The sequence below is a fragment of the Symphalangus syndactylus genome, chromosome 3 (assembly GCF_028878055.3).
Source record: "Symphalangus syndactylus isolate Jambi chromosome 3, NHGRI_mSymSyn1-v2.1_pri, whole genome shotgun sequence".
Lineage (NCBI taxonomy): Eukaryota > Metazoa > Chordata > Mammalia > Primates > Hylobatidae > Symphalangus > Symphalangus syndactylus.
In genome coordinates this window covers 91,954,264-91,981,325 of record NC_072425.2, presented here as the reverse complement: position 1 = coordinate 91,981,325, position 27,062 = coordinate 91,954,264, and the positions used below count along the sequence as shown (strand labels likewise).

The 27,062-nt window shown below is 34.9% G+C and overlaps 1 protein-coding gene across 6 annotated transcripts in view; it reads right to left on the bottom strand.

Annotated features, from left to right (window-relative positions):
- The window catches only part of SNX13 (sorting nexin 13), a 154,306-nt gene that overhangs the window by 3,504 nt on the left and 123,740 nt on the right, over positions 1-27,062 (bottom strand). For all 6 annotated transcript variants that reach the window (XM_055272508.2, XM_055272515.2, XM_063637043.1 and 3 more), the window contains 7 exons: positions 22,023-22,130; positions 20,677-20,787; positions 9,011-9,172; positions 7,190-7,261; positions 4,655-4,800; positions 4,336-4,404; positions 2,474-2,586 (listed from right to left, as the gene is read on the bottom strand). In XM_055272508.2, coding sequence (XP_055128483.2) covers positions 2,474-2,586; positions 4,336-4,404; positions 4,655-4,800; positions 7,190-7,261; positions 9,011-9,172; positions 20,677-20,787; positions 22,023-22,130 — 781 coding nt within the window. The remainder of the gene's footprint in view (positions 1-2,473; positions 2,587-4,335; positions 4,405-4,654; positions 4,801-7,189; positions 7,262-9,010; positions 9,173-20,676; positions 20,788-22,022; positions 22,131-27,062) is intronic.

Genomic DNA, 27,062 nt, shown 5'->3' with positions numbered 1-27,062 from the left:
ATGCTCTTAAATTAAGGTACACAGCAGAGTAACTGATAAACAGTAGGTAACCAGTTAATGCATTTCAGCTATGTACTATAGCTGAAACTTAATATGCATCTTTGCATGCATGCATCTATTTACGCACTTATGCAAAAGCTACCGGGAGACAATATAGCACAGGTGTAAGAGATAAAAAAAAAAAAAAAAAACACAGTCTCAAAGATCCCAAACTACGATTACAAACGTGTCCCTTAATACCCATGTGATACTTACCCTCCACCCTGACTCTCTTTCCTCATCTGAAAAGGAGGATTTCTAATGACAAACATCCTCATAACTATAAGGATTTATAAGTCTTTAATGAAATAATGTGAAAAGTGATCTGTAAACTTTGTAATATTATACAAATATTCTTAGTATGCCTAATGAATAGTGACAAATGCTGTTAAGGAAACTAATCCATGATGGCGAATAAAGTTTCATTGGAACACAGGAAAACAAAATTAATCCCTGATCTACAAAAACCCCTGGCATAGTAACTATGCCATAAAAATGCTAAAAGTATAAGAATATTTGTAGTGGGGAGACTTCCAGATGCAATAACAAAGAAAAGTTCCCTTTAAGGAAGTGGCCGGTAAAGGAGACTTTTTACTTGGGCAGGATTTTGATAGGTGCAATGAGATGAAGGATTAGCCTTGGTGAAAAGAACATGAATGAGCAAATAAGCAGTAACTAGAATAACAAAGCATGTTCAAGAAATGGGGACAGTACAAGTTTGGTTGAATTTTATTTAAATCCAAAGTGAAGAAAGCGAAGAAAATAGAAAACCGATGGTGCTGTGACTAAGAGTGAGCAAATTTGGCGTTTATTCATAAATAACACCAAGTTATGAGACCAACATGTGTGATTATTAGTTATTCATATTCTTATTCATAATTACAAATAATTATTCATAATATTGATAATATAAATATTATTTTGCTCTTTTGGAAAGAAACATGCAATTTCCAAAAAGTCTTCATCTAACTAGGGGTACAATATAATTTAAAGCAAAAATTTTGAGAATTTACTAAAAAATAGGGAAGGATTATGTATATATAAATTCATATACTTTCATATTTACCCTCACTTCCTTCAGATCTTCACACCACCATCATCTCAGTGAGGCCTGCCCTGGCCACCCCATCTAAAACTGCAACTCATCTAATACTACCTATTTCATTTTCCTGCAGTATCTTTCTCTTTAGTACTTACCACTTACCTAACATACTACGTTCCATTTATTTGTTCTGTGTGTTCTTTTGAGTCTCTCTATTTCTACTGTAAAGTAAGCTCCAAGAAGGCAAACATAAGTGCAAAGAACAGCACGTGGCACATAATAACTTTCAATAAATATTTAGTGAATAAAGATTTCTTCCAGCTAGATAACTGAGTCAGTCTATATAGCACAATCAGGTTTACTATAATAGTATATTAAATAATATCCTAAGCAATTGTTTCTTATTTTTCTAAAATGTTATTTCTATAATTTGCTTTTTTATCAGCAAAGAAACAGTATATAGGTAAGAATTAAAATTGTGGCAAATTTTTAATTTAATTGACAGAAAGGAAAGCTGGTCATTAAAATTTATAGAGAAAATATATGTAAGAAAACAAAATCAGAGAAAAAAATTGGTATTGTGTGATATTAAAGAATGTACAAATATGTCTGTTCATTCTCTACATCCAGAATTAAAATACAGAGAAAAGACATGTAGGCATTTTCAAAGATATTCATTAACAAGGGGCAAAACAACCATCACCACCTCCCAGCCACATTAAATTGCTTTTTACATTATATAACTTCTCTGATTGAAAGAAGAAAAACGAGAAAAAGTAAATCTAAGGTAGTGAGATAGCTGTACCCTAATGAAGTCACTAAAATCAGACCAACAAAATGCTACTAAGTATACTTTGTTTGGGATATTTTAATAAAGATTAATAATCAGCCAATCAATTGTTTCTATGTAAATGGAGTTTTTGAAATAATTTGTTTTCCTAAGTAGAACAAATATTCTTCCTGAAAAATTCATACTTTATATTTTATTAGCCCTTTCACCTGTCATGTATTTTATTTATTTAGCTTAACTCCCAATATGTTTCAAGGCAGCAGAGCGAAGTGGCTAAAAGCATAAGCTTTCACATCACTTAAAGCCGAGTCAGAACACCAACTGTTGCTTAGTAGCTATAAACCTTGGATAGGTTATTTAACCTCTCTGAGCTTCTGTTTCCTCACATATAAAGAGGTGATGTTAACAGTTCTTAGCTTTACAGTACTGTTATGACGACTGATTAAGAATATATGAGAAATGCCTAGTACAGTGCCTGATATGTATTAAGCCATCAAAAGGTAGTTGTTATAATCAAAAGGCAGTTACACTGGCATGATGAATGCTAAAAATTCAGAAGAATGACAAATTATAGAGATTTTTAACTATACATGCCCACTCACCTGGCATAATTGCAAGTAATTTCGTTTTTCCTGCTACTCTTGTTCTCATTCGAATACTTTTATCTCTGCATGGAACAGTCTCTGCTAAAATGCCATTTGGCCAAAATGCATCTCTATTTGAGAAGATTAAATAAATTTTGTAAACATTTTCATTTTCTAATGATACAAGTTGATAAAATTATTTCAAATTTCTACAGAAAATACAAATGTGAACAGAAAGAAAAGTTTCTGAATAATAATATATAGCTATAATGATATCCAACAAAGATCAACTAAGTGTAGGGTTCAATTTTAGGGGTTCAAAAAAAACAAACACAAGAAAAATAACAGATAAATTCAGCACCAATGCAGTTCATAACACTAATGAAGACAGCAAAATGGAATACGTAGATGACTATATCACAGCCATTTAAACTCAAAGTGGGCATCTGCTGATCGAACATCTCATCCAAATGCAACCCAACAATATTTTGAATTTCAATGCCTTAGAGTTTAACAGCTATCTCCTTCAGTTATGCCATCCTACTCCTCTTATAATTAAGCCTACATAATACTAAATTCCAAGCCCACAACTTACAGATGGATTGACTATAATGGTCCTTTCACACGTAAAACAACCCATTCTTCTTAACTTTCAGTGTGCTTTACTCCTGTTCCCTAATTCTTGGTCTGAAGGCAGGGACTGAGCACAAAAACTAAGCTTTCATCTGGAATCTGTGGTAAGGGCAAGACTCCCCAGAGCAGCTGTTCTTAACTTTACACATTAGAAGCACCTGAGAGCTTTACAGGCTCTTAATGTTCAGGCCTTTCACTGGATTAATTAAGTCAGACTGCCTGGACATGGGATCTAGGCATTAGTAATTTTTAAAGCTCTACAGGTGATTCCAATGAACAGCCAAAGCTGAGAATCACCACTCCAGAGAAACATCATTTACCTACCCTGAAATAAAATGAACATGCCAGGGCAGCTAGTCCAAGTTTTGGAAACAGTATGGTACAGTGGGAAGAAACTTAGCTTCAGATTAGAGAAACCAGATTCCCCACTTTGTAGCCTGAGAGCCTATTCAACTTCTCTAATCCTCGATTTCCTTATAACAAAATAGAGACAAAAATACCTACCTCGTAAAATGGCATAAAATCAGAAAGCATACATAAAGTACTGTGCACAGTGCCAAGAACTTAGTGTTTAATACTGATAGTTCCCTTCTTGCTTCCTTTCCTTCCTTTCAAAATACATGATGCCATGAATTTGTATGCATTGCTTATCTTCACTTTTAGAAAAGAGGTTTATTTCTCTACTATCTGTACTTTCCTCAAGGGACTGCATCTTATCTCAGCAATGGGCTGAGTGCTAGGCACAGAGGAGGGGCTCAGTATTTTTTGTAGAAAGAAATATGAAGTAGAGTAGCTACTTAATTTTTGTTCCTTGTAGAGGTTCCAATATTTAATAAAAAATTAGAACATAGCCAGAGAGACTTACTTAAAAAAATTTCATTTAAAATGAAGGTTAGCAAATACAACTGAGAAAAACTAATCCCCAAAAGTAGATATTTGATTATACAACCGTACCATTTTTAGGTCAATATTTCAATTATCTTACAGCCATGGTACTGTGATAAAATGTAGCCTATCATTTGAAAGATCTTTCTTCTATACTTTTCCTATCCTGGTTTTAAAGAAACAAAGATCAATAGGTTCATAAGACAAATGTTTAGTATCATTCTTAGAAGTCTTTTTGCTCATCAATGATAACTAAACCAACTTTATGTCCAGGAAGGAAACAAAAGCAATGAAAGTTAATTAGTGGTAACAATGCTAAACTCTGTACTACCTGAAAGAAGTGACTGTGTCTTAAGATATACCTGAAACGTTTCACTGAGTCGGCTACTTGTTCAGGTGAAGTCATCCAGTCAACATGGTCAACTATTTTTCTGAAAGTAAATTAATGTAAATGAGTAAGATTAAAATTTTAGAAGGTGAAAAAACTAAACATGACTTTCATAGCGCAAGCAACTTAATTTGGATGTAAATTATCCCTGAGAGCAACAGACTGCTTTAATGATGTTCTTAAAAGGCCCAGAGAAAAAAATTCTCCTACAAAGGTTGAGCAATCTACTTCCAGAAGTAAGAGTTTAATAGCTAAGTAAGATCAGATTAAAAGCGAGGAGGAAAGAGTGGTACCTATTAATAGTATCACCATATGTAGCTCTAATAAGCTGCTGAAGTAGGTTTTTGATATTCCTTCGCAACCACTGATTTCTTTCTTTTAAGTCGAATACTTCATCCATGAGAAGCAGCATTACCCTAAGTGGAATATTGTCATCCACCTAACAAAATATGGGAAGAAATAAGAATAAGTTTGAGCTAGCTATCTACTATGAATTGTTACTTTTGTTGCTTTTACAAAATGATTGGTATTTCACAAGTCAGAGAACAAGTTACATTTTAGCCCTCATAACTTGACATTAAATTCTAATGTAGAAAAAATATTTCTAGTAGTCATTGACAGAATACAGAACTTCATAGCCCCACAATAATGAATAAATTTTAAGGCTATAGTTTAACATTTTCAAGGCAAAGTAGATTCATGATGGTCCTAGGAAAGGATGATTTGGTTCTTACTATTGGAAGAGACTGTATGAGTTTGATAATGCAAATGCTAGACCCTTTGTCTATTTTCTGATGCATCTTTTTCATAATAAGATATTCTCAACATCTCCATATATTTAATAGAACAAAACACGAATGATACAGAATAATGTACTTTGCTTAGTTAGTAAATTGTATGTATTTATGTACTTTCAGGAAAAAGATGCTGAAGTTCAATCCATCACACAACTAAATTCACATTACAAATGGCATAGTTTACTAAATTACTAGAATTTTCTTTTAGCTTTTAGCAAATAAAAGTCAGTACACTTTTATTATTGGAGTATACAACCAGTAAGGTAAAAAGGAAGATGATCAGAATGCTTTGATGCAAAAAAATATGTATAAAATAAAAAGCAGGTACAGATTTAGTACCACATATAACTGTTAGTAATTTTATAATTCATCACTGAGAAACTGTTTCCAATTATTTCCTCATCAACACTGTAATTTAAATACTGGCAAGAAAGCATGAGTTATACATTTTTCACTGTCATGTTGTAAACATCTCCTTAGTGCACCTTCCATTTCAAAAACTGAAATCATACAGTTTAATCAAAACCAGTGGGAGAGGGAGACCCATTTCATTACTGAGACAGAATAAAAACTTCTGTATTCTCTGATCAAGTATATTCCTACAAGTTTGGTGCCATATGAAAATCTAATAAATAGCTAAATTGTAAAAACCACATACCAAAGGTACCATGTTATGGATATTATACCATCAACAAACATAATAAACATCCTAAAATAATCTTGAAAAAGCAAATGAAAATATTATTTTTGATTAAGACAGTTGATTACAAACAAATTCAATTAGAAACAGAAAGGAGATAATTACAACCTTAAAATAAATCTGCTTAATAGAACAGAATAAAACAGATCCAAACATATACGGTAACCTGATTAATGATAAGGGAGAAACAGTACAGTGGGGAAAGGATGGCGTTTTCAGTAAATGGTGCTTGGATCAACTTGACCCATACCTCAATCCATATACAAAAATCAATCCCACATGAACTGCAAACTTAAATGTTGTTACAGTAAAACAAAAAAGGTTTTTAAAGAAAATTCTAGGACATCCCTGTGACCCTGCAATAGGCACAGATTACATATATAGCACAAGAAAGAAACCTAGAGAGAAGAAAATGTATTACATGTATCTGACAAACAACTCACATTCAGATTACATAAAGCACTCCTACTAACCAAAAGAACTAAGATAGCTAAGAACTAAGACAGCTAAGCTAACAGAAAAATGACAAAAGGTCTTGACAGACGCGTAAGGCAGAACATTCAAATGGCCAATAAACATATAAAAAGATGTTTAACATTTCAACAGTTATCACAGAAACGCAAATTCACATGAAATATAACAACCAGAATGGCTAAAATTAAAAAGACAAAATACTGAGTATTGGCAGGATGTAGAACACTGGAACTCTCATGTACTGTTGATGGCAATGTAAGTGGTACAAATAATTTGAAAAAGTACTTGGCACTATCTACTAAAACTGAACTTATATATATATATATATATATCCTGATACAGCAATTTCATTCCTAAGTATAGATCCAATAGAAACATGTACAGACATGTACCAATGTTCACAGAAGTATTATTCATGATACAACAAATAGATTGTACTACATTTACAAAATGATACACTATAAAGCCACAAGAATGAAGAAACTAAAATCACACAAAACAACATGGAAGAACATCACAATGTTGAGCAAAAAAAGCCAGACTTCATGAAACATGTACCTTACAGTTTCATATATACAAAGTATAAAAGCAGAGTAGAAGTCAGGATAGTGATGGTCGCTAGTGGAGGAGAAGGTCCTAACAGGAACAGAGGATGAAGGGCTTTTCTGGAGTAGTGGTAATCTTGTTTTTTTACTAGAGTGTTAATTACATGGGCATGTTCAGTTTGTAAGGATTCATCAAGCTTAACACTTACAATATGTGCACATTAATGATACATATTACACTTCATTAAAAAGTTAAAAAGATATGCCAAGTATGACTTAAACTAAATACTACCAAGAATAAAATTAACTCACATTATCGTCAAGTTGAGCCGAAACTCGGCGATGTTCAGGGTCTGAATCAGTCTTAGGAATTAAAGGAGGCACCTAAAAACAAAACCAAACACACAAAGTAAACACACTAAAGCAGACAGTGAAAGAACACAACACAATCATAAACCTAAATGAGTATCAGCATTTGATCTGACTTTTGGTACGATATATAAGCCAAATTTAACAATCTAAAATTTGGAACCAAATATAAAGAGTAATTATTTCATTACTAAAAGGGTTTTCTCCTTTACAAAATAAATGACTTTGAGTTAGAAAGAAAAATTAGTCAGTCAAACTCCCATATTTTTTAGAAGAATTCAAAGCTAAGAAAGGTTAAATGACTTGAAAGCCAAAAAGTCATGTATCGCATAACGATGTGTTGTTCAACAATACCACAGTGGTCCCATAAGATTGTAATACTATATTTTTACTGCATTTTTTCTGTGTAGATATATTTAGATACACATTTGTGTACCATTGTGTTAAAATGCCTACAGTATTCAGTACAGTAGCATGCTGTAAAGGTTAGTAGCCTAGGAGCAATAGGCAATACTATATATAGCCTAGGTGAGAAGTAGGTTTGTGGAACTTACACATACCATCTAGGTTTGTGTAAGTTCACTCTATGATGCTCCCAGATGATGAAATCGCCCAATGACACATTTCTCAGAATATATCCCTGTTGTTAAGTGATGCATGTCTGTAGTTAGTAGTACTGCCAGGGAACAGAGCTCCAATCTTCTTTCTTTTTACCATAAAGAGCTTTTGATATAGTATGTTAATATGTTTAAGAAATTAACAAAATATTAGATGGAAAGAAGGACAGAAAGATCAGTATTAGCTGAAAATCATTTGTCAGCACAGGAAGGATTGTCAACACCATCTCAAGTTGCTGGTGACGACAAAGAGGCCTAGAAAACTTCAGTGACTTGTACAAATTCATATGAGTAATGAACAGCAGAAGTGGGACTCAACAATACTGATTTCAGTGTTAGTATACTTCCTCACAAATAGAAATAAAAATAAGGCATCAGAGAAAGTATGAGAATTAACAGAAAAGTATGATTTACACAATTTAAGGAGTGGCTCTTAAAGAAAACCTATGTTTATATACATTTCCCCTACATTCAAGCATAATCTATCAAGTACAAAATTCTAATACCTATGTTTTATAGCCTTGATTACAACTTCAAATAACTATGTCAAAATGATTTTTAAAATGTTAATAAGGAATTAAACAAACTACACAGTCCAGTACCTTTGTGTGTTAATTAAAAAAAAAAATCTCCCTGTGAAATTCTTCTATGACACGCAGTCTATACCCAGTAATGTATGAGCCCAGAGATTGATGGTAATGATGAACTTTTCTTCTCTTTGATCTGGTAATCATTCTATCATGTAAATCAGGAGAAGTAAGACTTTATGCTTCCTGAGTGAATACTAGTATAACTCATCTGCACGACAGAATTTGTTTGCTACTAAATTTAATAGTACTTTATGATAAAAATGTCATAATAAAATAAAACAAGATAAAGAATGTTAACTTTACTAATTTTAAGTTTTTGTTTTAAATGAATTTTAAAACCCTACCACAGCAGAGACTAACAAGTAAGTGGATTTTATAATACTCATTTCTGGTAAGAATTTTTCTCTTTAGTTTTTTATTCTTTATGAGACTATGTGTCTAGCAATGTTTGGAAAAGAAATAAGGTTAAGGAAATAAGATAAATCCAACCAGAATTCAATACATCTTATTGACTTAAAAATAGTTTGCTTTAGACATTACTGAAAATGTCTTCTTACCTTAAAAAATGATTGCTTTATGTCTTGACCTAATCTTTCTGACATTTTGCCCATGTTGTCTGACATTTTAGTCATTCCCTCTGCCAAGCTATCAGGAAGGGATTTAACTGCATTTGAAACATTCCTCATAGAATTGCGAAGCGGATTTACAAAAGTGTCCATCTAAAGGGAAAAAAGATATTACACCATGACTTTATTGTACCAGAGTTGTTATCCAAATGACAAGCCTTGGAAAATATAGAGTGCAACAATAGAAAGATGCAGTAATTTTCTGGTCTATATTATATCGTTACATTTTAAAAGTACAGAAATGTTGTCTTCAGTGTGTCTTAAAAATGTATTTTCAGCTGGGCACAGTGGCTCATGCCTATAATCACAGCACTTTGGCAGGCTGTAGAGGGAAGATCACTTGAATCCAGGAGTTTGAGACCAGCCTGGGCAACACAGTGAGACCCCATCTCTTAAAAAAAAAAAAAAAAAAAGCCAGGTATATTGGTAATGTTGGTACACACCTGTGGTCCAAGCTACTGGGGAAGGTGAGGCAAGAGGATGGTTTGATCTCAGGAGTTCAAGGCTGCAGTGAGCTGTGATTATGTCACTGCACTCCATATACTCCAGCCTGGGCAAAAGTGAGACCCTTGTCACAAAAAACAAAAGTATTTTCACATACACATATATAATTTGAAAATTTGCCAGATGAGTTTATTCTTAGAAAATCAATATAAGCTTTGGCTGCCTTCTTATTAAGGAAATTTTGAATAAAAAAAGTTTTCCATTCAAAATTGTAAAAGAAAAAAAATGTTTTCCAAAACAGAAACTGATGCAACTAGAATTAGTCACTATATACTTCTGGCACAGGTCAAGGCAACAGTTAGGTATTTTGAGTAGATACTGAACAGAAAACAGGTAAAATAAACAGAACACTGAAATAACTAGTAAGTATTTAAGATTTATTTTTTAAAATAATTTTAGAATACATTATATGTGCAATTAAAATCTACAGAGGAAATTTGAAGTTCATTACAAAGAAGGAAAAGAGACGTTGCAAATCAGACATGTAAATCTTATCTTAGCAAGGTGGAATACAAAGACTGTAAAAGGAAATATGATCAGAGATATAAAAAGGAATTGAAAATCTTCAGAGTGACAGAAAGCAAAAATGGTATAAAATGTAAAATAATTTAAATTAATAAAGAGCTCACTGCAGCCTTGAACTCCTGAGATCAAACCATCCTCTTGCCTCACCTTCCCCAGTAGCTTGGACCACAGGTGTGTACCAACATTACCAATATACCTGGCTTTTTTTTTTAAGAGATGGGGTCTCACTGTGTTGCCCAGGCTGGTCTCAAACTCCTGGATTCAAGTGATCTTCCCTCTACAGCCTGCCAAAGTGCTGTGATTATAGGCATGAGCCACTGTGCCCAGCTGAAAATACATTTTTAAGACACACTGAAGACAACATTTCTGTACTTTTAAAATGTAACGATATAATATAGACCAGAAAATTACTGCATCTTTCTATTGTTGCACTCTATGTTTTCCAAACTAGAGATGCAGAAACCAAACTAGAGATGCAGATGAGACTGAGAGATTTTTAACAGAAATAAAGAAATCAAAGACACAAAACCAAAGTCATACAAAACTACAGAAATATTTTCCAAAAAAAAAAAAATTGTTAACCATCATAAAAGCTACCAGTGAAAACAAATTATGTTTCATGCAAAAACAAAAAAATGAATAACGGTAACAAAACTGAATCTCACTGCTTAGGAATCATAGCAACGTTAATAGATGATAAGAAGACAAAACTCCTTCACTCTAATTTTATTTTCATGGCTTCCATCAAGAAAAACTAGAAAAGGTAAAGCGAGTATTAATAAAAAGTGAATTTCAAGATAACTGTACAAGGGCTGAGAGTTTTGGTTGGTTACTCCCTGGCTTAAGTTCAGCCAATAGTACCATAGATATGCTTGACGGAACATCCAACCCTAGAAGAGACTGTCACAGTACAACTCAGAGTAAAACCATAGGACAGAAACTGGCTTGAATAAGGATTTGAAAAACATGACCACGGGTGGAGAGAAATATAAAGATAAAAAGATGAAGTTAATTCTCATGTGTGGCTAATGATTGTGTGTGTGTGTGTGTGCGCGCGCGCGTGTGTGTGTGTGTGCATGCACATATGTAATTCTAATTCTATATACTGTAGTTTTTGGTCAACCAGAATAGTATGTTCAAATCAATCGGGACATTATTTGCAACACTGTGGCCTTTTCTTTTAAATGGTAATAACATATAAATAAGCTAAGTCATGAAAACATAGCGTAGAATTCTAAAGAGAGATAAGCATTAAGCATGACAATGCAACATTTAAAATGTGCAGCTTGGGAAAAAATTGCCACCTTGCTAATAAGCTAAAATGTTCACAGAAGAAATAGCATTTCAGAAGCATAAAAGGCAGGAATTCCAATTTAATCTCCAACCTGAGTTTAAATAGTGTGATATCCTCAAAAATATTTTAGAAATTTATACATCTTACACTTCACAGCAGAAACTGGAGTTTACCTATTATGAATTGGTTAAATGAATACTATCTCACATGCTTATCTAGGCATGAGGCTATACTACCACTGATACTCTAAGATAAAGTAAATCTATATAATGAATTTCCTAATAATTAAAAATAGTTGTCTGTGTAGCATCCCAGAAGTACTAAAGCCTTTTTTTTGTTTGTTTTCCCCACCAAAAGGTAAAGCCCAAGCATTTGTATTAGGAGGGAAGTGGGGTAAGAAGAATGAAAAACCTCTAAAGGTGACTCTGTAGCTTAACCATGAAAGAGGCAGAATTTCATAAGCATAAAAGCAAAGTCCATCATTGTATGAAAACATTTCCAAAAACAAGATTTGTTTTAAAGTAGATTTTTAGAAAAAAAGAAAAACTTTCAGATGATCATGCACAGGAGATTATGGATTGCCAGCATAAGTGTACACTTAGCTGTCCTTACACAGATGCTGTGTATTCATTCAATTACCACCCCAGCTGAGTTATCTGTATTGTTAGCAACATACACAATGCTATTTTAACTTGAATTTAGATCTCTAATTATAGCTTAAAATACCTTCACCATGATACAAAACTGGATAGAAAGATACTGTGTACAAAGGAGGAAGGCTACTTGTCAGTTACTTTTTCTAAAAATTGTTTCACAGATTTTCCAAAGCTAGGATACATTGTGTGACCAAATTAAGTGTTATAAAGTATTATTTCTCAAGTTCTGAATAGCCACTGATAAAATGTTTCCAGATGATCTACTTTAATAGCTATTTAATTTCCAGTGAAATATAATTAAGGAAAAAAATATTAAACTATCATTTAGCCAAAAAGGAAATAAAGTTGGAAACCCCAAATTCTTAATATGCATAAAAATTATTCTGACATTCTAAAGAGGTCAACATGACCTTGGTTATCACCAATATGGTTTAAGAAAAACGTGTGTTATTGTGGATTGCCAGAAATGAATCAGAAAGATAGGTAGAGTCCATTATTAATTAAAAAAACAAAAGGGAGTGGCTGGCAAGACGGCCAAATAGGAACAGTTCGGTCTGCAGCTCCCAGCGAGATCAATGCAGAGGGTGGGTGATTTTTCCATTTCCAACTGAGGTACCCAGCTCATCTCACTGGGACTGGTTACAGTGGGTGCAGTCCACAGAGGGTGAGCTGAAGCAGGGTGGGGCGTCGCGTCATGCGGGAAGTGGAAGGGGTTGGGAAACTCCTCCCCTCGCCAAGGGAAGCCATGAAGGACTGTGCCTTGAGGAACGGTGATTTTTGGTCCAGATACTACGCTTTTCCCAGTCTCTACAACTCACAGACCAGCAGATTTCCTCTGGTGCCTATGCCACCAGGGGCCTGGGTTTCAAGAACAAAACTGGGCAGCCATATGGACAGACACCAAGCTAGCTGCAGGAGTTTTTTTCATACCCCAGTGGTGCCTGGAGTGCCACTGAGACAGAACCGTTCACTCCCCTGGAAAGAGGGCTGAAGCCAGGAAGCCAAGTGGTCTAGCTCAGCAGATCCCACCCCCACGGAGCCTAGCAAGCTATAAGATCCACTAGCTTGAAATTCTTGCTGCCAGCACAGCAGTCTGAAGTCGACCTGGGAAACTAGAGCTTGGTGGGGGGAGGGGCACCCACTAAGCCTTGAGGAGGTGGTTTTCTCCTTAGAGTGTAAACAAAGCCTCAAGGACGGTCCAACTGGGCGCAGCCCACCACAACTCAGCAAAGTAGCCAGACTGCCTCACTAGATTCCTCCTCTGGGCAGGGCATCTCTGAAAGAAAGGCAGCAACCCCAGACAGGGGCTTATAGATAAAACTCCAATCTCCCTGGGACAGAGCACCTGGTGAAAGGTGCGGTTGTGGGCACAGTTGCAGCAGGCTTAAACGTTCCTGCCTGCTGGCTCTGAAGAGAGCGGCAGATCTCCCAGCACAGTGATCAAGCTCTGCTAAGGGACAGACTGCCTCCTTATGTGGGTCCCTGACCCCCATGCCTCCTGACTGGGAGACACCTGAGCTCCAGCTGGCATCTGGAGAGTGCCCCTCTGGGATGAAGCATCCAGAGGAAGGAACAGGCAGCAATCTTGGCTGCTCTACAGCCTCTGCTGGTGATATTCGGGCAAACAGCGTCTGGAGTGGGCCTCCAGCAAACTCCAGCAAACCTGCCACAGAGGGGCCTGATTGTTAGAAGGAAAACTAACAAACAGAAAGGAACAGCATCAACATCAACAAAAAGGACGTCCACAAAGAAACCCATCTGAAGGTCAGCAACATCAAAGACCAAAGGTAGGCAAATTCAAGAAGAAGAGGAAAAACCAGTGCAAAAAGGCTAAAAATTCCAAGAACCAGAACGCATCTTCTCCTCCAAAGGATCACAACTCCTCACTAGCAAAGGAACAAAACTGGATGGAGAATGAGATTGACAAATTGACAGAAGTAAGCTTCAGAAGGTGGGTAATAACAAACTCCTCTGACGTAAAGGAGCATGTTCTAACCCAATGCAAGGAAACTAAGAACTTTGAAAAAAGGTTGAATTGCTAACTACAATAACCAATGTACAGAAGATTATAAATGATCTGATGGAGCTGAAAAACATAACACGAGAACTTTGTGAAGCATACACAACTATCAATAGCTGAATCGATTAAGTGGAAGAAAGGATATCAGAGATTGAAGATGAACTTGATGAAATAAAGTGTGAAGACAAGATTAGAGAAAAAGAATGAAAAGAAATGAACAAAGCCTCCAAGAAATATGAGACTATGAGAAAAGACCAAACCTAAGTTTGATTGGTGTACCTGAAAGTGACAGGCAGAATGCAACCAAGTTGGAAAACACTCTTCAGGATATTATCCAGGAGAACTTCCCCAACCTAGCAAGGCAGGCCAATATTCAAATTCAGGAAATACAGAGAACACCACAAAGATACTCCTCGAGAAGAGCAACCCCAAGACACATAATCGTCAGATTCACCAAGGTTGAAATGAAGGAAAAAAATGTAAAAGGCAGCTAGAGAGAAAGGTCAGATCACTCACGAAGGGAAGCCCATCAGACTAACAGCTGATCTCTCTGCAGGAACCCTACAAGCCAGAAGAGAGTGGGGGCCAATATTCAACATTCTTAAAGAAAAAAATTTTCAACCCAGAGTTTCATATTCAGCCAAATAAAGCTTCATAAGCAAAGGAGAAATAAAATCCTGTACAAACAATCAAATGCTGAGAGATTGTGTCACCACCAGGCCTGCCTTATAAGAGCTCTTAAAGGAAGCACTAAACATGGAAAGGAAAAACCAGTACCAGCCACTGCAAAAACATACCAAATTGTAAACACCATTGACACTATGAAGAAACTGCATCAACTAATGGGCAAAATAACCAGCTAGCATCATAATGACAGGATCAAATTCACACATAACAATATTAACCTTAAATGTAAATGGGCTAAATGCCCCCATGAAAAGAGACAGACTGGCAAATCAGATAAATTGTCAAGACCCACCAGTGTGCTGTATTCAGGAGACCCATCTCACATGCAAAGACACACATAGGCTCAAAATAAAGGGATGGAGGAATATTTACCAAGCAGATGGAAAGCAAAAAAAAAAAAAAAAGCAGGTATTGCAATCTTAGTCTCTGATAAAACAGACTTTTAAACCAACAAAGGGAAAAAGAAGGGCATTACATAATGGTAAAGGGATCAATGCAACAAGAGCTAACTATAATAAATATATACGCACCCAATACAGGAGCACCCAGTTTCATACAGCAAGAGACCTACAAAGAGACTTAGACTCCCACATAATAATAGTGGGAGACTTTAACACCCTACTGTCAATATTAGACAGACCAATGAGACAGAAAATTAACAAGGATATTCAGGACTTGAACTCAGCTGTGGACCAAGCAGACCTAACAGATATCTACAGAACTCTCCACCCCAAGTCAATGGAATATACATTCTTCTCAGCACCACATCGCACTTATTCTAAAATTGACCAAATAATTGGAAGTAAAACACTCCTCAGCAAATGCAAAAGAACGGAAATCATAACAAACAGTCTCTCAGACCACAGTGCAATCAAATTAGAACTCAGGATTAAGAAACTCACTCAAAACAGCACAATTACATGGAAACTGAACAACCTGCTCTGGAATGACCACTGGGTAAATAACAAAATAAAGGTAGAAATAAATACGTTCCTTGAAACTAATGAGAACAAAGATGCAACATACCAGAATCTCTGGGACACAGCTAAACAGTGTTTAGAGGAAAATTTTATAGCACTAAATGCCCCCATGAGAAAGCAGGAAAGATCTAAAATCAACACCCTAACATCACAATTAAAAAAACTAGAGAAGCAAGAGCAAACAAATTCAAAAGCTAGCAGAAGACAAGAAATAACTAAGATCAGAGCAGAACTGAAGGAGATAGAGACATGAAAAATGCTTCAAAAAAATCAAAGAGTCCAGGAGCTGGTTTTTTTGAAAAGATCAACAAGATAGGTAGAGGGCTAGCCAGACTAATAAAGAAGAAAAGAGAAGAATCAAATAGACACAATAAAAAATGATAAAGGGGATATCACCACTGATCCCACAGAAATACAAACTACCATCAGAGAACACTATAAACAACTCTACACAAATAAACTAGAAAATCTAGAAGAAATGGATAAATTCCTAGACACATCCACCCTCCCAAGACTAAACCAAGAAGAAGTCGAATCCCTGAAGAGACCAACAAGTTCTGAAATTGAGGCAGTAATTAATAGCCTACCAAAGAAAAAAAAAGCCCAGGACCAGATGGCTTCACAGTCAAATTCTACCAGAGGTACAATTCTACCAGAGGTACAGAGGAGCTGGTACCATTCCTTCTGAAACTATTCCAAATAACAGAAAAAGAGGGAGTCCTCCCTAACTCATTTTATGAGGCCAGCATCATCCTGATACCAAAACCTGTCAGAGACACAACAAAAAAAAATATCAGGCCAATACTCCTGATGAACATCAACGTGAAAATCCTCAATAAAATACTGTGAAACTGAATCCAGCAGCATATCAAAAAGCTTATCCACCACAGTCAAGTTGGCTTCATCCTTGGGATGCAAGGCTGGTTCAACATACACAAATCAATAAACGTCATCCATCACATAAACAGAACCAATGACAAAAACCATATAATTATCTCAATAGATGCAGAAAAGGCCTTTGACAAAATTCAACAGCCCTTCGTGCTAAAAACTCTCAATAAACTGGTATCAATGGAACATATCTCAAAATAATAAGAGCTATTTATTACAAAAACACAGCCAATATCATACTGAATGGGCAAAAGCTGGAAGCATTCCCTTTAAAAACCGGCACAAGACAAGGATACCCTCTCTCACCACTCCTGTTCAACACAGTATTGGAAGGATGTCTGGCCTGGACAATCAGGCAAGAGAAAGAAAGAAAAGGTATTCAAATAGGAAGAGAGAAAGTCAAATTATCTCTGTTTGCAGATGACATGATTGTGTATTTAGAAAACCCATCATCTCAGCCCCAAATCTCCTTAAGCTGATAAGCAACTTCAGCAAAGTCTCAGGATACAAAATCAATGTGCAAAAATCACAAGCATTCTTATACACCAATAATAAACAAACAGAGAGCCAAATCATGAGTGAACTCCCATTCACAATTGCTACAAAGAGAAAAAAATACCTAGGAATACGACTTACAAGGGATGTGAAGGACATCTTTAAGGAGAACTACAAACTACTGCTCAAGGAAGTAAGAGAGGACACAAATAAATGGAAAAACATTCCATGCTCATGGATAGGAAGAATCAATGTTGTGAAGATGGCCATATTGCCCAAAGTAATTTATAGATTCAACGATATCCCCATCAAGCTACCATTGACTTTCTTCACAGAATTAGAAAAAACTACTTTAAATTTCATATGGAAGTAAAAAGAGCCCATATAGCCAAGAGAATCCTAAGCAAAAAGATCAAAGCTGGAGGCATCACGCTACCTGACTTCAAACTATACTACAAAGCTACAGTAGCCAAAACAGCATGGTACTGGTACCAAAACAGATATATAGACCAATGGAACAGAACGGAGGCCTCAGAAATAACGCCATACATCTACAACCATCTCATCTTTGAAAACCCTGACAAAAACAAGCAATAGGGAGAGGATTCCCTATTTAATAAATGGTGCTGGAAAAACTGGCTAGCCATATGCAGAAAACTGAAACTGGACTCCTTCCTTACAGCTTATACAAAAATTAACTCAAGATAGATTAAAGACTTAAACGTAAGACCTAAAAAACACAAAAACCCTAGAAGAAAACCTAGGCAATACCATCCAGGACATAGGGATGGGCAAAGACTTCATGACTAAAACACCAAAAGCAATGGCAACAAAAGCCAAAATTGACAAATGGGATCTAATTAAACTAAAGGGCTTCTGTACAGCAAAAGAAACTACCATCAGCATGAACTGAGGGAACCTACAGATTGGGAGAAAATTTTTGCAATCTATCCATCTGACGAAGGGCTCATATTCAGAATCTACAAAGAACTGAAACAAACTTACAAGAAAAAAAAAAACAACCCCAGCAGAAAGTGGGCGAAGGATATGAACAGACACTTCTAAAAGAAGACATTTATGCAGCCAACAAACATGAAAAAAAGCTCAACATCACTGGTCATTAGAGAAATGCATATCAAACCACAAGGAGATACCATCTCACGCCAGTTAGAATGGCAATCATTAAAAAGTCAGGAAACAACAGATGCTGGAGAGGATGTGGAGATACAGGAACGTTTTTACACTGTTGGTGGGAGTGCAAAGTAGTTCAATCATTGTGGAAGACAGTGTGGCAATTCCTCACGGATCTAGAACCAGAAATACCATCTGACCCATTAATCTCATTACTGGGTATATACCCAAAGGATGATAAATCATTCTACCGTAAAGACACATGCACACCTATGTTTATTACAGCACTGTTCAAAATAGCAAAGACTTGGAACCAACTCAAATGCCCATCGATGATAGACTGGATAAAGAAAAGGTGGCACATATACACCATGGAATACTATGCAACCATATAAAAGGATGAGTTCATGTCCTTTACAGGGACATGGATAAAGCTGGAAACCATTATTCTCAGGAAACTAACAGAACAGAAAACCAAACACTGCCATGTTCTCACACATGGACACAGTGAGGGAAACATCATACACCAGGCCTGTCAGGGGGTTGAGGGCTAGGGGAGGGATAGCATGAGGAGAAATACCTAATGTAGATGACAGGTTAATGGGTGCAGCAAAGCACCATGGCACATGTATACCTATGTAACAAACCTGCACATTCCGCACATGTATCCAAGTACTTAAAGTATAAAAAATAAAAAACGAAAAAAAAAAGTGGTGCATAACTGTTGGGACATACACATGTGCTATTGCTGTTTGGTTAAAAAAAAGTGTACTTTAATATTTCTTTTATCTCCAAAAGCTGTTATCAATTTATTAGTTTATCTTAAAATGGATATAATCTTTAGAGGAGGAAAGATATATAAGCATAAAAAACATGGAACACTAAAATGCATCTCTAGTGACAATAAAACTGTTCCAAGTTGGAATTTAACTCAATCACTTCAATCATGAAATACACAGAAAAGCAACGTATATTTTTCCCCTCCATTGTAAGGTCCACACCCTAGAACTTATTATTAAAATAAAACACTAACTTAGAAATGTTATTAGGTTAGTGCAAAGGTAATTGTGGTTTTTGCCATTTTTTTTTAAATGTCCAAAAACTGCAATTACTTTTGCACCAAACTATACAATCAAAAATCCTAAAGTAATCATATGAACTCCTTTCTTTTTTTTTTTTTGAGACAGGGTCTTGCTCTGTCACACAGGCTGGAGTGCAGTGGCATGACCATGGTTCACTGAAGCCTTGGCCTCCCGGGTTCAAGCGATCCTTCCACCTCAGCCTCTTGAGTATCTGGGACTACAGGTGTGCACCACTATGCCCAGCTAGTATTTTTTACTTTTTGTAGAGACAGGGTCTCGCTATGTTACCAGGGTTAGTCTTGAACTCCTAGGCCCAAGCAATCCACCCGCCTCAGCCTCCCAAAGCGCTGGGATTACAAGCATGAGCCACTGTGCTTGGCCCAAACTTCTTATAATTGTTAATTCTTACTTATTTTGTATGAATTCCTTAATCTTTTTTAAAAAGTTGGTCTTTTTAGGGGGACAAATAACAGGAGAAAGTCCTTGTTCTTTTTACATTTTCATTTTGAAATAATTTCAGACTTATAAAAAGTGATAAAATACAAAGAGTAGTATAAATAATACCAGCTTCCCCCACTGCTGCTCCTGCTCCTATTGCTAGTATTACTAAGAGCAAACATTTATTCAGAGGTTTATTATTTTGCAGGCACTGTAATATACAGAATATTGCACAATTCACATAATGCTCTAATGAAATTTAAATCTTCATTTCTTGAGTAAACTGAAGTACCAAAGGTTCAGTAACATGCTCAAGGTCACAGCTAGTAAATAGTAGAGCAGGGATTTGAACCAAAAGACTGCCTGATTTCAAAGCTTGTATTCTTACCCACTAAGCTATCCTACCTAATTTAAGCACTTATTTACTGTCTTACCTTACGATTTTATTCCAAGTATAGGTCTTAAATCCTATTTTAAATTATTTAAAATATTTTATATAATAATGATTTTAAGAGGCATAAACACTTTCAGAACATATCCTGTTTAATATTTTTATCATTATTCCAAGTAAATTACATTTTCTCTCAGAATGAAACATTTCCCTCTAAAGATAACGAAAACCTTGTGACTTGTCTCAGGCAAATTTTTCTTCATGTACTATTTCAAACTTTTTTTTTCTTCCTTTCAAGCGTCTGCTGAATTATAATCAACATGTCAAGACAGGAGTTTATATGTAGATATTCCTATCAATAGTGATAAACATGCCGAGGAGAACTTAATAAAATTTTCTAGTTTTAAAACACACATACAAATCTAAATTTATTTTCTTTTATTACAAACAAAGTAAGAAAACAGACCTAAAAAGAAACCCAATGCAGTGGTCTGCTTACTTACCTTGCGAGCAAAATCCCCTTTTCCTTTACTGTAGGCTTTGTTCTCAAGGAAATCATACACATAGTGAGCTAAAGCTGGGGATGCCTTCATCATTTCAGGAGCTAACAGTAACTAACAAGAAAAAAAAAAAAAAGAAGAGATTATCTTAAACTGACAGGATGCTAGAAATTACTATTGTTTATCATTTTAGCTCATAAATTTTAAGAATGTATAGTAAAAAATATTGATTTATATTTTTAAAAACCCAATTATACAGTTAGGATAAAGTCACCAATAATTTTATGACAATTAACAGTTTGTTATATATATTCTTTATATCAGCTATTTTGACTTTAAGTGTATCTAATGTGAAAGTTGTCCGAACATATTTACTATTTTATTTTCAGGTCTTATAGCTTATACTAAGAAGATCCACGTTAGAAAACCGTTACATTATTTGCATAACAATTCTAGAGTTCACGTTAAATAAGCTGGGCAAGGTGGCTCATGCCTGTAACCCCAGCACTTTTGGAGATTGAGGTGGGAAAACTGCTCGAGCCAGGAATACAAGACCAGCCTGGGCAACAAAGCAAGACCCCATCTCTACAAAAAAAATTTAAAAATTTAGCCAGGCACAGTGGCATGCACCTGTAGTCCTAGCTACTCAGCAGGCTGAGGCAGGATGATCCCTTGAGCCCAGGAGCTCAAAGTTACAGTGAGCTATGATTGCATCACTGCACTCCAGCCTGGGTGACAGAACAAGACCCTGTCTCAAAACAAACAAAACATTAAATAAAAATGGTATGAAATAAAGTACATAAAATAATCCAAACAAAAACATTCAAGTGTTATATGGAAGCCCCAAACAAAATACTGCTTTCACAACTGCTAATGTAACAACATTCTGCTTGGTTCCTTCAATGGAACAAGTTCTGACATACTGAGTTCATTAGCTAAGAAGTATATAATACAGCGACATCTGAAAGATACATTTAGGATAAAAGATTTGGGAAAAGGTGGTTTTTCTTAAGAATCTTGTAAATACATGATACAAACATTTAGCACTTTAAAAAAAAATTCAAATGTTTGAGCCAGGAGAAGACAGGCATGTGCATTTATCTAAACACAAACAAGCAAAATCCCTAACATGGAGTGTCTAGAAAACTTCTAAGTTAATCAGTACACACAGAAATAATGTTTACAAATTACTAAGCAGACTGCACGTCACATTTGAATGCTGCACAAAAGTGGTTGCTACCTTGTGATTACAGTAAAAACATTCTGTGTGCTACATTAAATGAAAAACATTCTATACCTGTGTGCTATATTAAATGAAAATCTGTGGATTATAGTAAGCATGAGCTTACCTGCAAATATGCATTTAGATCCTTTTTTCTCTTTTCTAAAAAATCTCTATCCATATTATTAAAAGTCTTTTTTCCAGGAAGTTTCAATATGCTTGAGAGACTTTCAAACTGTAAGACAAAATACATTCAACAGTACTTTTTATAAAGACAAAAGGTTTTCCCAAGTGATGATTTCTCTACATATTAAAAACATCTTCAGGCCAGGTGCGGTGGCTCACGCCTGTAATCCCAGCACTTTGGGAGGCTGAGGCAGGCGGATCACCTGAGGTCGGGAGTTTGAGATCAGCCTGACCAACATAGAGAAACCCCGTCTCTACTAAAAATACAAAATTAGCTGGGCGTGGTGGCTGGCACCTGTAATCCCAGCTACTCAGGAGGATGAGGGAGGAGAATAGCTTGAACCCAGAAAGTAGAGGTTGTGATGAGCCAAGAGTGTGCCATTGCACTCCAGCCTGGGCAACAAGAGCCAAACTCCACCTCAAAAAACAACAACAACAACAACAACAAAAAAAAACCATCTTCAACAGATAATTTTGCAATATATTACGTGAAAATCAGAAAATAAAAAACATTGTCCAAATATACTCAAAACACAGTTCTAATATTATTTATTTAAAAAGTATTTTAAATCAAGAATGACAGATTTGCTTAAATGATGAAGATGGATTTTGACCATGTGGGGTTTCATTTAATATTCTCCCTAATATTGACATTGTTGAAAATTTTCATAATAAAAGGTTTTAAAAAATATTTTCCTTAATTAAGCCTTTGACCTGTGAAGTACTAGCAAATAAAAAGGCAATTTTCAAAATAAAGATAGTAGTTATATTATAACCCTATGTATACACAATTATAATAAATATTGATACCTTTGCCCCATCAACCACATTAAACATAAACTCATAGATTACACTAACCAAAAAAAATTAAGAACAGTCAGCATGTACTTTATCTTTGTAAAATCACAAACACTAAGTAAATGTGTATACCATAAGTCTAGCACTTATGGACTTAACATTTGGATGCACCTTCAAAGGTCCATCATCGTAATCTGTAATGCCTTGCTAAAACACAGATTTTTTTTTAACCATACTAGCTGCTAAAATAGTTTAAGAGCAAAGTCATTTAACTAGTGACTGTACCTGACCAACAGCCTAGTACTGAAATTCAAACAGCCTCACCACTTCTCCCTTGTGATACATATCCTAAAGTCAAACAAACTTTTTAAAAGAATTATTTGTTGAAAACAACGTCTCTGTAAAGAAAACTAATTCTCGGTGCAGAGATTAAAGAGAAGAGAAATGAAAAGGATTAGGATAATTTCCATCCCCCAAATGGAAGATTCTGATACATTATTAAAAGAAGGACAAATCTGATGGCTGCTTGGAGCTAAAATGTGAACAAGTTCATTATATGTTACACATGAAAGGTAAAAGCAGTTTTTTTACTCCAGTATTGGGAGGAAAACCAAGAAAGAGTAGAGGTAATTTATAGAGAAAACATTAACTATAGCAATATTCTCAAATTTGGTGATTCACAAAAGTATTAGAAATGGATCCTCACTGAACATCACATGTGAAAAAAAAGTTTTTTGGAAGCAAATTTACTTTTTCAAGGTATCCTAAGAGATATTTCCTGCAATATGACCTATCCACATTAAACTACTGACTCAATTTTAGAAAATACATATTTTTTTCTGGCATTAGCAGGTCTTGTGTGCTTGTACTGTATTTCCTCAAATTCATGTTGAAGCTCTAACATTCAGTGCCTCAGACTGTGACTGAATTCAGAGATAAAGCTCTTAAAGAGATGATTAAGTTTAAATGAGCCCCTTAGGGTGGGCCCCAACCCAACCTGACTGGTATCCTATCAGAAAAGAAAATTTGGACCCACTAAGAGACAACAGGAATGCATCACATAGAGAAATGGCGACGTAGGGACACGGCAAGAACCCTGCCATCTACAAGCCAAGAAGCAAGGCCTCACGACAAACCAAACTTGTCAATACCTTGATCTTTGATTTCTAGTCTCTGGAACTGTAAGAAAATAAATTTCTGTTGTTTGGGCCACCCAGTTGGCAGTATTTTATTAGGGCAGCCCTACCAAACTAATATACCAAGGAAATATGACACTATCCATTAAAACAACAATTTATTTCAGAAACTTTAAAATATTAAACCTTACTAATAAAAAGAAAAAAAACACAATAACAGTTATTTTCTTAAAGCCTAAATTACCAAAATAAACTCCTTTGTAAGTTGTCTGTCTGGAACAGAAACATAAATCACTAACAGTTTTCTCAAACTATAAAAGCAAAGGAGAAAATGTGAAAATTTATACTCTGTATTAACTCATCATAAACTTGCTATTTAAAAGATTATTTTAAAGTACGAACAAAACAATTGCCCTTTCCCTGAAAAGTAATATAATCCCCTCTGCCAAAAATTCATGAAAATATTTTTAAAGGCATTTAAAAGAAATTCGAAATTCAGCAAAAAAGAACTAAAATAAATTATAACAGAGGATTTCAATGTTTACAAATAATTCAATACTACACATAAATCATGGACATTCTAAAATCAAAGATCTTACTTTTCTACATTAAACACACCAAAAGTTTAGATTCCTAATACACTCCTGGAAGATTTAAAGAACAGACTTGAAATTCTGTATTAAAATAATTCAAAATTTGTTTACTATGGTGCATATTTTTACTCAGTTACCTTAATGAATATTTAACATGATCATTTAAATCACTAGTAGTTTATCTATACCTATATAGATTTCACCAAATAAAACAGAAATGCACAGTAGCTACTATACTACAAGCTCTTAGAGGCAAGGACTTAGTCTGTCTTGTTCCCTTATATGTTGCTAGCACCAAGAAAAGTAGCAGACACATAGGAAAGGCTTAATAAATATTTGTTAAATCAATGAATGAGCAGCTCAGGCCATTTCCAAAATCATGATATTTAACATTTTAATTATTTTCTTATAAGTCTCCATAAAATATCAAATAAGATTATTAAAATCTTTAAGGAAAATATATGATAGCTCATACATTTAGCTTGGATTTTCATTCATTCATTCACTCATTCATTCATTCATTCATTTATGGAACAGGATCTCACTCTGTCACCCAGGCTGGAGTGCTGTGGCAGGATCTCAGCTCACTGCAGTCTCCACCTCCCAGGCTCAAGTGATCCTTCCACCTCAGCCTCCTGAGTAGCTGGGACTACAGCCCAGCTAATTTTTTTTTTGTAGAGATGAGGTTTCGCCATGTTGCCCAGGCTGGTCTCAAACTCCTGACCTCAAGCGATCTGCCCACCTCAGCCTCCCAAAGTGCTGGAATTACAGGCGTGAGGCACTGCACTTGGCCTTGGAAAAAATGTTGTATCACAAAATTATATAAACAAAATGAAACTTGTTTTAAAATAATTTTACTTTAAAAGCTCTATGCAGTTGCCATTTATTCATGTTAACAGGCTGTACTGTGACCAACTGCTGAATTACAAGTCATTACATTTTTCTTCCATTACTTTATAAGGGATTTGAGTTTTTAAAATATAGATAAGGCTGAGCTAAAAGGCAAACACCCTAAATCTTATTTACAGATACTTAATATTTTACTAAAACCTAATTTTCATTTAAAAGAGGAGTTTTTAATTTCTTAAGTTCTGTGAACAATCTAAACACTTAGGTAATGACAACTACTGCGGCTTTATAAGAACACACACACACACACACACACACACACACACACACACACACACACAAACACACAAAAGGAAACACCAAGTCAAAACATGTCTGTTTCACTCACATGAGCTGTCTGAAAAAGAAATTGTGCTGTATCAATTTCATGTAATTTTTGGCAATGAATTGAAAAGGGAAATTTCTGTATGAACTGTCCTCTTAAAGTTTTCTTAAAAAGTATGTTCTTTCATTTACATTTGTCAATATGTAAACATAATGCCTACGGTTCTAGTCTAGAACATTTAAATCAGGGAATGATTATTCCTCTTAACTAGAAAGAAAATTACAACTATTTACACAATAAAAATTTCATATTAAACTAAACTCTCATTAATTTGCAAGTAAATTCATTTGCAAATAAATAAAACTCTTACCAATTCAAATTATTTTTTAAATTATCATGTTTGGTTAAAGTGTAAGGAGGGAATAAAAAGATACATGAGCTATATGCTTTTAAAACATCAAACAGGTAATATTTTAAAAAGTAAAGCAATTATTTCTTCAATGTGGGGCAGAAAATTGTTTCATCTCTGCAAACAAATCAAGCTAAACATGAAGAAAGGTTATATTTGACACCAGAAGAACGCACATGTCCAAAGTTATTAATTTAATTTTCTTATTAATATAACTCAAAATAGTCCTTTTAATATAGGCTTCAGGGTCAACATTAACCTGTTTTTCATCACTTTAAAGCTATTAATAGTTTATCTCACTCTATCCCCAAGATATTTTAATAAGATTATCATGGTGCCAACTATATATTTTCAACTATATTAAGTTGAAAAAGATATTTTCTGATTTCTAAAGTAGTACAATGTCATTTCAAAGCTTTAGCTCACTCAATCAGATGTCACTTTTAACTATTATTGGTTTAATACCAGTTGTATACCTAAAAGCCCTGAATGAGTCAGACTTTTTAAGAGTTAAAATAAATTTCATAGATCATTTATTCCAATTCATCAAAGATCTTTTTTTTTAAGTTGAGAAAATATTTAATTAAAAAATAGGACAGGGAAATAATTTCTTTAGATTTATTATCTTTAAAAGAGTACTTTTAAATTATTTCTATAAAACAAGAGGGTTGTATTTAATAAGAATTAAAAATATTACTTGGTAAATATTAAATTTATTTTAGGTTGTGATTCAAAATAATTTGAGTAATGGACAAGGATTCATTTCACTGTCACACTGCTGGATTAAACTGCCATTTAAAATAACTTCTAGGTTTAAATTATGCCTTCAAAAACAAAAGCACAAAATGTCCTACAGCAATCCCCATTCCTA